Genomic DNA, 12,306 nt, shown 5'->3' on the forward strand with positions numbered 1-12,306 from the left:
GATGCCCCCACTTAGATCAGGGGCGTACTTGTAGAATCCTACAGACGTGAGTGCTCTTCCTTAGCTCCCTGTTGATGTCGCAGGGTATCCCGAGCCGAGCTCAAGGGATGACTTTGTAGATTCTTCCCACTCACATCGGAATCGTACTTGTAGAATTTTGCGGATGGGGTGCTCTTCTTTGGCTCCCAGTTGATGCTGCAGGGCATCCCTAGTCGAGCTCGAGGGATGACTTTGTAGATATCCCCCACTCAGATCAGGGGCGTACTTGTAGAATCCTACGAACGGGGGTTCTCTTTCTTGGCTTCCCGTTGACGCCGCAGGGCATCCCGAGCCAAGCTCGAGGGATGACTTTGTAGATGCCCTCCACTCAGATCAGGGGCATACTTGTAGAATCCTGTGGACAAGGGTGCACTTTCTTGGCTCCCCGTTGATGCCGCAGGGCATCCCGAGCCAAGCTCGAGGGATGACTTTGTAGATGTCCCCCACTCAGATCAGGGGCATACTTGTAGAATCCTGCGGGCGGAGGTACTCTTCCTTGGCTCCCCATTGACGCTGCAAAGCATCCCGAGCCGAGCTCCAGAGATGACTTCGTAGATGCCCCCCACTCAGATCAGGGACGTACTTGTAGAATCCTGCTAACAAGGATGCTCTTCCTTGGCTCCCCGTTGATGCCGCAGGGCATCTCGAGCCGAGCTCGAGGGATGACTTTGTAGATAGAACTTGCAATTGCGAAACCCTCGGGCTCTTGCTAAGTCCTGCAGGGCACCCCGAGGTGAGGTCTAGGGGCGACTTTGTAAATAGAACCTGTAGTTGCGAGGCCCTCGGACTCTCGCTAAGTCTTGCAGGGCGCTCCGAGGCAAGCTCCAAGGGTGACTTCATAAGTAGAACCTACAGTTGCGAGGCCCTCGGGCTCTTGCTAAGTCCTGCAGAGCACCCCGAGGCAAGCTCCAAGGGTGACTTCATAAATAGAACTTGCAGTTGCCAGACCCTTGGGCTCTCGCTAAGTCCTGCAGGGCACCCCAAGGCAAGCTCTAGAGGCAACTTCATAAATAGAACCTGCAGTTACGAGGCCCTCGGGCTCTCACTAAGTCCTGCAGGGCGCCCCGAGGCAAGCTCCAGAGGCGACTTCATAAGTAAAACCTGCAGTTGCGAGGCCCTCGGGCTCTCGCTAAGTCCTGCAGGGCACCCCGAGGCAAGCTCTAGGGGCAACTTCATAAATAGAACCTATAGTTGCGAGGCCCTCGGGTTCTCGCTAAGTCCTACCGGGCTCCCCGAGGCAAGCTTTAGGGGTGACTTCATAAGTAGAACCTGCAGTTGCGAGGCCCTCGAGCTCTCGCTAAGTCCTACAGGGCGCCTCGAGGCAAGCTCCAGAGGCGACTTCATAAATAGAACCTGCAGTTGCGAGGCCCTCGGGCTCTCTTTAAGTCCTGCAGGTCGCCCCGAGGCAAGCTGCAGGGGCGACTTCATAAATAGAACCTGCAGTTGCGAGGCCCTCGGGCTCTCGCTAAGTCCTGCAGGGCGCCTCGAGGCAAGATCCAGGGGCGACTTCATAAATAGAATTTGCAGTTGCGAGGCCCTCGGGTTCTTGCTAAGTCCTGCAGGGCGCCCCGAGGCAAGCTCCAAAGGTGACTTCATAAATACAACCTGCGGTTGCGAGGCCCTCAGGCTCTCGCTAAGTCCCGCAGGGCACCCTGAGGCGAGCTCGAGGGGCAGCTTCATAAATTTATCGGCATATAACTCGTGCTGCCAAGGCATCCAGCTTGCGCCGAGCTTCCTGGGGCACTTTAGAGACGCCTTGGAAAAATTTCGGAGGATAATTTTATTAAATTACAGTCTGGAGGAAGAAAGCCCGGAGCTGAAGGGGGCTAAGGTCCTTTCCTAGGGGAGTAATTTACATCTGGGGTCACCAGCCTCGGACTGGTGAGTGTGGCCTCTTCTCAGCCTCTTAGGGCCAAGGCGGCGTTAATGCATAAGACACATAGATGAGGCGTTGATAATACACATGCCGGGGCATCCGTTGTCGGGTCCATCAGATGGTCCCGAAGTCTGTCCATCGAGCTCTGCTCGGTTGATTGATCCACCGACGAACCGGCTTAGGAGGCTTTGGCGGATGATCACTTCGATCTTATCATGAAGCTGGTAACAATCTTCTGTGTCGTGGCCGTGGTCCCTATGGAAGCGGCAATATTTGCCCAAACGCTTTCGTGACTTGGATGGTCGTATCTTCACGGGAGATTGGAGGTAGCCGCAACCCTCAATTTTCATAAGGATCTCGGTCCGGAAGGACGTGAGAGGAGTATATTCATCAAAACTTCGGTGGGAGACATGTCTTCCAGACTTTCGAGGAGACCTGCTCGTCGATCGATAGCGCTCCCATGAAGTTCCGCAACCTGATGCCAAAGCTACTGGATTTGTCGCCCCGTTTTCTTGACTTTTCTGTCGAGTTCAGTGATTGATGAAGCTCCGGCTGGATGAAAGGTTTGAATAACCACAGTCAGAGTTTGAACTTGCTGGGCGAGCAAATAAAATTGTTATGGCTGGATTTGAGAACTTTAGTCTGCCGGCACATGCGATGTAGGAGGTGGACTTTGGAGAGAGCAATCGGGCGTTGATTCCCAGCTGCTCGATACGTTTGGGGGCCCCTGGCTCATTATTCTTGTGGTCATGGCTCAAGCCCTTCCTTTAACGCTAGAAATGTTGTGGTTCAAATTTGGCCCGAGGGTGACCATGCTGGAGGAGTCGAGAGAGCAGCTGGTTATTGGAAGAAAGAGACGAGAGCCACCTCCTGCGCGACGGCCGTGAACCTACACAAAGCCTCACCGGTGTTTCCGACGAGGGTCCTCCAATGATCAAGTTAGAGTAGGATAAATTTGGTCCAGCCAAAAGTCCCTTAGAAGTTACCTGACCGAGCTATTTATAACTCCGGTGGAGAGGCGCAGGTGGCAGAGGCGTTGTTAGCCCTCATCATGAAGAGGTGTAGCTCTGAGCCGAATGTCGCGCAGCTTAGGCTAATTGGTGACATGTAGTACTGCTCGTACTTGAGAACGGTAGTGTGTTGACAGTCATAGTAGGGTATGGCCGAAGTAATCATGGTGTCGTCCTTTGACTATCGAAGGCCAGCTATAGAGACGTGGCACGGTGGTGTTGTAATGTACGACTACGTAGATGGACGTAGGTGCACACATGGGTGCGGTAGTTGGCGAGGCCAAGCTCGTTAAGAGGTCGCATCATGCGTTTGGCGAGGTCGGCTTAACGGGTGCTGAGAGTAGCTCGGCTTTCCGGATTCCGAGGTGTGCTCAGTGGAGCGCCCCGAGCTCGAGAGTCAGGGTGTACTACTGAAGTAGGCTCCTCGAGCTTGGTCGGGGCGGGTCGGCGAATAGTGGAGACATCCCGAACTTGGTCGGGGGAGTTGGCGAATATCTGAAGTTGGTGGAGCTTTTAGCGGAGTTCGAAGTCGAGCTGACTCCGGGCCGAAGTGAGGATTCAACCGGTTGACGTTGGCGTTTATTGGGCTGGAGCTGGGCGGCCTTTTAGCTGTGGGCTGGATGATCCATTTTGCCCCCGATCCGTGTGTATAGAGAGAATGTGAACTAAACAAGGTAGTAGTGAGAGCGTGGCCTTTAGACACAATATTGGACATCATGCAATGATTCAAATTTATACAAATAGCTACTTTTATAGGGATCATCTAAAGACAAAGTAAGGGATGTAGCAAAAAAAAAGGTTCTTTTGCACAAATACTCTTTTAAAAATTTAAATTTGCATGAATATCTTTTTAAAATTTATATTTACTTTTGTGCCCTCATAAAATACTGTTTTTGCACAAATGCTCCTAATATAACGGTTCTTCTAGCACCATTAATAAAAATCATATTTATTTTTAATTATAAATAAAATAAAATTTTGAAATTACTTTTTGGTCCCATCACAATCATCTTATAAATATTTTTTTCATGTCTACCTACTAAGGGTATTTTAGTCATTTTACTTTGAAATGTTAATTTTTTAACAGCGTTAGATGGCGTGGGTATATACATGTAAAAATAAGGATAAACAAAAAGTAGACTAGCAAAAACAAGTGTTTTATAAGGATATATATGCAAATATCAATTTTAGGAGAGTATTTATGCAAAATTTAATATTTAGAAGTATATTCATGAAAAAAAATAAAAAAAAAACACAGAAATAAGGACAACAAGGGAGGGTGTGGTAATTTCCGCTTTCCAAGGCAAGCCAATAAGGGTTCAATCACTTGATCATAGAGTAAGGTCTCAGCAAGGGATAGTTTAGTAATTTCACTTTACGAAGGAAACCAGCCTCCTCCCGCTTAAAAGCGAGCGAACAGCAGCCAAGGGGAAGTGGCATCTTGAGTCGACAAGCCCGGAAGAAAGAGAAATCCAGCCAGATCGATCAATGGATCCTGGGGACGCCTTCTCGGCGAACATCTTCAAGTGGGATCCGCCGGCGCCTCCGCCGTGCCGTTCGATGGTACCCACACCGGCGGCGGCGGCCGCGGCGGAGGAAGGGGAGGAACCGCAGCCAAGGCAGGAAAGGCGCGGAGGAGAAGAGGGTCAGCCGCGGGAGCTGGGGGAGGTGTTCTCCGGGTACGGGGTGCGGTACGCGACGGTGGCGCGGCTGGGGGAGCTGGGGTTCACGGCGAGCACGCTGGTTGGGATGACGGAGGGGGAGGTGGAGGAGGTGCTCTCCGCCCTCGCCCACCTCTTCCGTTGGGACCTCCTCCTCGGCGAGCGGTACGGCATCAAGGCCGCCCTCCGCGCCGAGCGTCGCCGCCTCCTCGACCACCACCAGGCCATGCTCTTCCTTCGCCACGAGCACCATCATCAACCCGCCGCCGGCGTTGATGAAGATGCTCGCCGGAGGATGCTTCTTCTCAACTCCCCCGGCCACCTCCACCACAACCTCGGCGGCCTCAACCACGCCCTCGACGCCCTCTCCCAAGAAGGTGAGGCCCCCATCCCCATCCAGCGCATGCTAGAAATTCAGTCTTCTATTTGCTAGGTTGCGCCGAAGGTGGGGCATTCGACTTCTGGTTCTCCTCCTCTTTTTGTTCAATTGAAGAGAGCATTCTAATGCATTCATTCTACGAAATCTCCCTGTTATTCTTGCGAAATTGTGCCGTTGTTTTCTCTTTTTTCTTTTTTCTTTTTTTTTAAAAAAACTCCCTTTTAAATTCAACTGAACACAGAAGCCCAAGTGGTCCATGGATGTCCGCTGACTGGAGAACATGTCTACATCTCCTGTCATAGGTTGGGTTTGTTAGTTTTGATACTGCAATCAAGATTTCATCATTTTCCGACAGTATTATTATTATTGTTGTTGTTGTTGTTATTATTATCTTAAGCTTTAAGAATGAATTGCTTTTATTATTATTTCGAGATCAATGGAAGAAAAATCTAAAAAAAATAAAAGAAACGGTAAATTAGTGACCTTTTATTAAAATTCGTTCCTTATAATTTTGAAAGAAACTTGAATAATCCATGGAGTTTTATAATTTGAGAGTCCAATGGAAACACTCTTTCAGAGGCAAATTAATCTTTTCCTCCTTTTATGCATAGCATTCTTGGCCTTGGTTCTGCAGCAGCAATTAACGTAGTATACATTAATTCTCCCTTATTTTAGCTACTATGATGATGGATGAAGTGGGACAGGACTGTCGGAGGAGCCGGTGCAGCAGGAGAGGGAGGCGGCGGCGAGCGGCGGGGAGGCGAACAACGACGACGGCAGGGCCAAGCAGCGGCGGAGCACCAAGAAATCCAAAGCCAAGAAGAAGAGCAGGAAGAAGAACAAGAAGAAGAAGAGATCATCACCGGAGGCGGAGGCGGAGGAGGAGGAGGAGGAGGAGGAGGAGGATGGGTGGGGAACTGGGGGGTCGGAGGAGGGGTCGGAGAGGAGCGTGGTGGAGCGGCAGAGGGAGCACCCCTTCATCGTGACGGAGCCCGGCGAGGTGGCGCGGGCGAAGAAGAACGGCCTGGACTACCTCTTCCACCTCTACGAGCAGTGCCGCCACTTCCTCCTCCAGGTCCAGTCCCTCGCCAAAGAGCGTGGCGACAAGTGTCCCACCAAGGTACGTACTACTACTATTTCTTCTTCCACCGTGGCCCAAACCCAAGCCCTCGAGTTAGAGATAGAGAGAGCCTTTTGGGCATTAGATTGCTTCAAATGCGACGTGCCGAACTTTTATAGTGAAGATGTGTTGTTGTTTTTTTTTTAAAAAAAAAAATACGCTCATTTGTTCTAATATGCGTCGAGCCAATGGAATCGAGAGTAATAATCTAACAAAGTTGTAGAAAAGAAATATTCTACCCGCTCCATAGAATCCTTCCGGAGTACTATGCTGAATATGGTTGTTTCCTTCAAAACTCAAATTGAAATCAAAATAATTATATTTTCTAATGAATTTAATTTGTAATTAAAATTAAAATAAAATTTAAATATCCAAAAAGAGTGAAGATTGGCTCATTCTATTTTTAAAATCGAAATAAAGGTAAAATATTTGGCATAGAAATTTTCTGTTTTAGATTTCAATTCTTTCTAGCCAAACGCACTGTAGGATGCTGGGGGTCAAATCCTGTATGCATGGTAACTTCACCACGGTAGGCAGGGGAAGATAACGGAGATCACTGTAATCGTTATAACGGTCCTCATTTATGGCCTTGAGAACAGCGACCTGGTTCTCGGGAGAAGGAGTGCGGATTTCGGCGTAATTAACGTCAGTATCTTGGGCACTGTTCTGCTACGGTCCTCTGCATCTTTTATGTCTGATGACACTAGATGATGTGTCACAGTGTGGTTGGTTTGCAAGTTGGGAAAAATTTGACTCATCAGTGCATCTACTATCCTTGACTGCCACGTCAGCAAACAGGTCTGGTGAACTGTTGTGATATATATATTTTCTTTTGGGTAAAACTGCCGTGATACTTCGAGTGATGGCGGTGGAGGGGAAATTTAGGGGTTCAAACAATTAAGGGACGTGACATGTCAACTGTGGGGTCGTAACGGGTATTAACTGTGTCCGGTCCCGGCCCATCCGGCTGACCTACAAAAAGGGCACGGTGGCAAGATCAGAAAATTCTGAGCCTTGTTCCCAAAAAAATATTTATTTCTTTTTTTCTTGTTTATATATTTTCTAACCACCATATTTGTTGCTGCCGAAAGTCCGGTAACTCTGAAGAAGAGAGATAGCCGGAAGGCCCTATTATGGTACAAATCTGGTCCGAAGGTGACCATACCGGAGGAGCCGCCGGAGTGTGGAGGAAGAGGATGAAAGCCACCTTTCACGGTCGGCGATGTACCTGCACAAAGCCTCACCAGTATTTTCGGTGAAGGCCCTCCGACGATCAAGTTAGAGTGAGGTCTAGTTGGTCCAGCCAAAAATTTCTTAAACGTTACTTGTTGGGGTTCTTTATAGTCCTGGTAGGAGTGCTTAGTAGCGGAGGTATGGCCCGTTCTCATCATGAGTGGGAGCGGCGCGTAGCCAGAGCTCGCTTGTGGCGCGCGGTGGAGTCCGTTCTTGGGAACGGTAAGGCATTGACAACTGTAGCAGGATATGGCCGGTTCCCATCATGAGTGGGAGTGGCGCGCGGTGGAATCCGTTCTTAGAAACGGTATGGCGTTGACAGCCGCAACAGGGTATGGCCGGAGTAGCATTATGCTGTCCTTGGCTGTCGTGGGCCGGTAAGCGAAGCATGGCGTGGTGGCGTCGCAATGTACGGTCACGTAAGAGGGTGTAGGCATACACATAAGTACGGTCGTTGGCGAGGCCGAACTCGTCAAGAGGTCGCATCAGGCATTTGGCAAGATCAGCTAGACGGGTGCTAAGGCCAGCCTAGCATCCCGGGTTCCGAGGTGTGCTTGGTGGAGCGTCCCGAGCTCAAGGGTCGGGGCGTTTTGCTAGAGAGGGCGCCCTGAGCTCGGTCGGGACGAGTCGGCGAATACAGGAGGCGCCCCGAACTTGGTCGGGCGAATCGGCGAATATAGGAGGTGCTCCGAACTTGGTCAGATGAGTCGGCGAATACAGGAGGCGCCACGAATTTGGTCGGGCGAGTCGGCGAATATCCGAAGTTGAAGGAGCTTTCGGCGGAGTCCGAGGTCGGGCTGATTCTGGGGCGGACCGAGGACACGTCTGGTCGGCGTTGTCATCTATTAGGCCAAAATTGGATGGCCCTTTTATTGTGGGCTGGACGATCCATTTTGCCCCTCATCAGGCCCGCCAGTAAATTGTTGAGGCCACGCAAATCAAGGATGCACTCGAAACTGTGCTAGAAGAGTGGGGTTGTACTTAGAATTTTGGTTCGATGTTAAATTTGGCATGAAAAAATAAAGATAAAGAAGTTCTCTTATTAGGGAGTCGTTCTCTTGAAAATCCTTCAATATCTAAGTCAGAATGACACTGAGAAAATAGTAGAGATTGAGAGAGCAACAACATGATGGTTTGTCGGAGCTCGAAAGTACTTATCTGAAGGACCTCCCTAGGATTGAATTGTATAGGTGACGGCTGGCACCTGTCATTGGAGAATTTGGGCTTGGACTGGTTGTTTTCGGCAGGTTGCGGCACGTCCCGGAGATCACACGCAGTTGTTTCACTCGTATATTACGCCCCGTGCATCTTGCATGTGGGGTTTGGGAAACTATTCACGATCGTCCAAAAGGCTTCTCGCGTGCTCCTAGACTTGTCATGTGGTGGGCCTTGGTTGGAGGATTGGAGGCCTCATGAAATGTTCTGATCGGTAAGTCCTCTATATCGGCTGTGGTCGGTTCCAAGGGGTATCAATATTAGTTGAGAATTATTTATGACTTATTAACATTAATAGGCTACGTATGCTAGTGATGCTAACTCATTAATAGACAAGATGGTCTCATGCTGTTCTTTACTTTTCTCTAGTCCTCTTGATTAGTTTTACATGAATGAATATATAGTAGCATCAAATCAATAGTTTGAACCCGTTATGTTGTTTCTGAATTTCAAATGTTTGATCTCTTTCTGAAATTTTATTGGATTTTCAGCATTATTTTTCAATCCAAAAGCCTTATTTTAATGACTAGATGATTAAGAGGTGAAAGATCGTATGATAGATCTTCCTATCCAAAGGCCTTTGTTTGATTGCATGGTGGTCTAAAATGATTGCATCTCAACCATACAAGATAATGGTCATGAGTTCCGTGCCAAAAATTATTACAATGTCACAATATTTGGGGAAAACAAACTATTTCCCAATGTATATTTTCTTTTTTGAAAAATTATTTCGATAGGAGCATTTTATCCAATTATGACAATTATGGCCATTTTATGATGTTCTTTGATGTTATGGTTGCTCTGTTCTGATTTCACCAAGTATACTTAGCATCACTGATGTTGCATAGCTCTCCGCCTACTAATCTCATTTTCTGAATTATAACAATCTTTTGAAAGCATGTTTCGCTCTCTACATACAATATAACTGAGACATTATTTCATGAAGCAAAACATAAGAGCTCAAAGTCCAAAACTCATAACTTCTTATCAGGAAGACCAACGGAAAACCAGCACAACATTATTCAGAGAAAACAACCACTGATATTGGAAGTACTCAAATTAATTGGAAGATCTGCACCAATTTAGACAAGGCTTATGTTTTCTTTACCAAATTACAGAAGTCATAAGACATTGGTGATCATAGTTAATTTGTTGCCATGGGTGCAGGTTACGAATCAAGTGTTTCGATATGCCAAGAAGGTTGGGGCAAGCTACATCAACAAGCCAAAGATGAGGCACTACGTTCACTGCTATGCTCTTCACTGCCTTGATGAAGAGGCATCAAATGCACTGAGGAGGGCCTACAAGGAGAGAGGGGAGAATGTTGGTGCTTGGCGGCAAGCATGCTACAAGCCCCTGGTGGCCATCTCTGCAAGGCATGGCTGGGACATCGACGCTGTCTTCAATGCACACCCCCGCCTCTCCATCTGGTATGTCCCCACAAAGCTCCGACAGCTCTGCCACCTCGCTCGCAGCAATGCCGCCGCCGCCTCCACCTCGGTCTTGGGAGCCACCTCATCCGATGGGCTCCCCCCGCCACCACCAATGTTTTAGTTGTCAGTCAGGGTCTGTCTGAGGTTAATTTGCAGGCTGTAACATGTAACTCCTCTTTGCTGTATCATCCAGTTTGGCAATGCAGCTGCAGCTATGACAAGAACGGCCTTTTCTAAATCGACCGGGAGGCAACTGACCTGAAAAATTTAGTGATGTCTGTCATTAGATGCCGAGATAACACAGCAAATGGTAATGCACTTAGTTTTAAGAACTGGCATCACAGTTAAAAGGACAAACTGTTCTTTGATTATATTGAGCTTCTTCCAAGTGAACTAAGAAAAGAAAGGCTTGAAATGTAGAGACGTGTACTTAGACTAGAGGTGGATGATTGATGTGCTAAGTAAGTAGCATGCTCGTTGTATGTGAACTTGAATTGAACTTCGAAAAACAAATTGCTGGTATGAAGTCAACTGCATGAGAAGCCGAAAGATAAAACTTTGTTAAAATCTGTGATGTTGGCATACCATGGGCTTCGCCCACGCGGTTAAATTATCGAACACCTGATACGCACTATGGATACCATTTGTTTCATGGCATGATCGGTCTCCGGCCTTGAATTGGAGCACCATGCTCTCCAACTCCACCCAACTCATCAACCCTTGTCTCTTGTAAACATTCTTCTTCATCACATCGCACAGTACTCTCTCAGCACGGTCCCATCCCTTTGAAGATGAATAGATGCTTGGGAGTAAGATGTAGTCTCCACTACCACACTCTTCAAATCACGAAATCCTTAACGTGCATTCGCTTAAAAACCTAATAAGCCTTTCCTGGTTCTCCATTCTCAGAGAAGGTTTTGATCATTGGATTCCCGTAAAACGAGTCGGAGTTCCTTTTGAGCATTTGGTCAAGCAGTAGTTAGGCATCAGCTATAAGACCGTAGTTGAGATGTAATTTAAAGAGAGAAGCGGTCAGAGAGGGATGGCATTGGAGGCCGGATCCGACGATCTGATAGTGGGAGACCATCGCGATGTCGGGGTAAGTGAGGACTGGAGGAGTGGGAGGCCTTGAGGAGGAGGGCGCGGCGGGGGGGGGAGCCCTTCTTGAGGGAGGCGCGGAGGATGGATTTGGTGAAGGGAAGGAGACGGCCGAAGTCTCTGAGGCATTTCGTCGAATAAGAGAGACGGGTGAGGAGAAGGAGAGGCGACGTTAAAGGGCATGAAAACTTGGAGACGCTGGCGAGGGAGAGCCGGAGAGGTTACGGGGTCTGATCACCGCCAGCGGGTTTACCTGCTTGACGAATCCAAAGGTCCTAACTGTTAACGATATAAGATTAGTTGGATCTGTTTGTGCCAAGACTCTGCACCCTAATTAGATCATTTAGGGTTTGCCTTGTATCTTTCACCCAAAAGAATGATCGATTTGCTTTCGCAACATCAACCATTGGAGCACGCCTTGTACAGTTCTCAAAGCACCACAACTTTTTTATTTCGTCCATCTGCACAGATCTCAAAGCAACTATTATGTGATCCGATGGTTGACATCATGGAAGAAAACGAATCACTCTTTTGCATGAAGAGTACAACCCGAACCCATTCATTTATCCCTTTTTTTCCAATTTTTTGTTTTTGAGTTTTGAACGGTCCTTGACCTTTCATCTCGGGTTTGGACCTAAAGTTATACATGCTCCAAAATGACTCCTAATTGAGAAATGATAATTGATCCATTACTTTGTGTGTATCATAGTCGTAGTCAACTATCAAGATTCTCACTTTTGCACAATTGATCCATTGAATAACGAACCAATGAGAAATAAATTATAGCTGTCTGTTGAACTACACATCCTAGGTTCCAACTTAGTAACGAGCTCAGATTTAGATATGGTAGCGAAACCAGGCTAATGGTCATGGATTAGATACAGTTTTCATGATTTAAGATGGTGTATAATACCATTTGCCTTCAAAAGGCTAGATACAGAAAATATATAGTTATTGAATGAAATAAATATAAGAAAATTAATGATTTTATTGAGACCGCTTTTGTCTGCCTTACCATCTAAGCTGCAAGATTAGATCGATGCAATCACAAATTTTAAGAAGGCATCTTAGCCATTGCAGACATTCTATCAGCCATAATCTACCAAGTTTCATGATGGAATGCACTTCAGAACAACTCTTAGTTTGTTTATAAATGATCTCGCACGGAGTTTACATTTTATCGATCGTTCTGATGCTACTTTTCCGATAACCCTACTAATAAAGCAGCAACAATAAGAAAGT

The 12,306-nt window shown here is 47.5% G+C and overlaps 1 protein-coding gene and 1 long non-coding RNA gene across 3 annotated transcripts; one reads left to right on the forward strand and one right to left on the reverse strand.

The window, feature by feature from the left end:
* Positions 1–4,396: 4,396 nt before the first annotated feature.
* Positions 4,397–10,087, forward strand: LOC103695575 (floricaula/leafy homolog 1-like). Its single transcript, XM_008776939.5, has 3 exons — positions 4,397–4,963; positions 5,670–6,085; positions 9,701–10,087. Exons 1-3 carry the CDS (start codon positions 4,414–4,416, stop codon positions 10,085–10,087), a joined length of 1,353 nt encoding a protein of 450 aa, XP_008775161.2. The 5' UTR covers positions 4,397–4,413.
* On the reverse strand, positions 9,576–11,783 carry LOC148700183 (uncharacterized). 2 transcript variants are annotated; one of them, XR_015972782.1, is made up of 2 exons: positions 10,552–11,783; positions 9,576–10,224 (listed from the first exon to the last, which is right to left on the reverse strand). It is a non-coding gene; the product is annotated as an uncharacterized LOC148700183 (long non-coding RNA). The 2 variants fall into 2 exon arrangements; XR_016398251.1 differs by having other exon boundaries at positions 10,397–11,783.
* Positions 11,784–12,306: the final 523 nt, after the last annotated feature.

This window comes from Phoenix dactylifera, chromosome 13 (assembly GCF_051530095.1).
Source record: "Phoenix dactylifera cultivar Ajwa chromosome 13, Ajwa_hap1_PhDact_Kaust_v1.1, whole genome shotgun sequence".
NCBI classification, from domain to species: Eukaryota; Viridiplantae; Streptophyta; class Magnoliopsida; order Arecales; family Arecaceae; genus Phoenix; species Phoenix dactylifera.

What these genes read in the sequence shown, in the direction of transcription:
- LOC103695575 (XM_008776939.5), top strand. Translation starts at nt 4,414, where the DNA reads ATGGATCCTGGGGACGCCTTCTCGGCGAACATCTTCAAGTGGGATCCG. An exon ending in CGACGCCCTCTCCCAAGAAG is followed by an intron (nt 4,964 to 5,669) that starts GTGAGGCCCCCA and finishes GAAGTGGGACAG; the next exon opens with GACTGTCGGAGGAGCCGGTG. An exon ending in GCGACAAGTGTCCCACCAAG is followed by an intron (nt 6,086 to 9,700) that starts GTACGTACTACT and finishes CCATGGGTGCAG; the next exon opens with GTTACGAATCAAGTGTTTCG.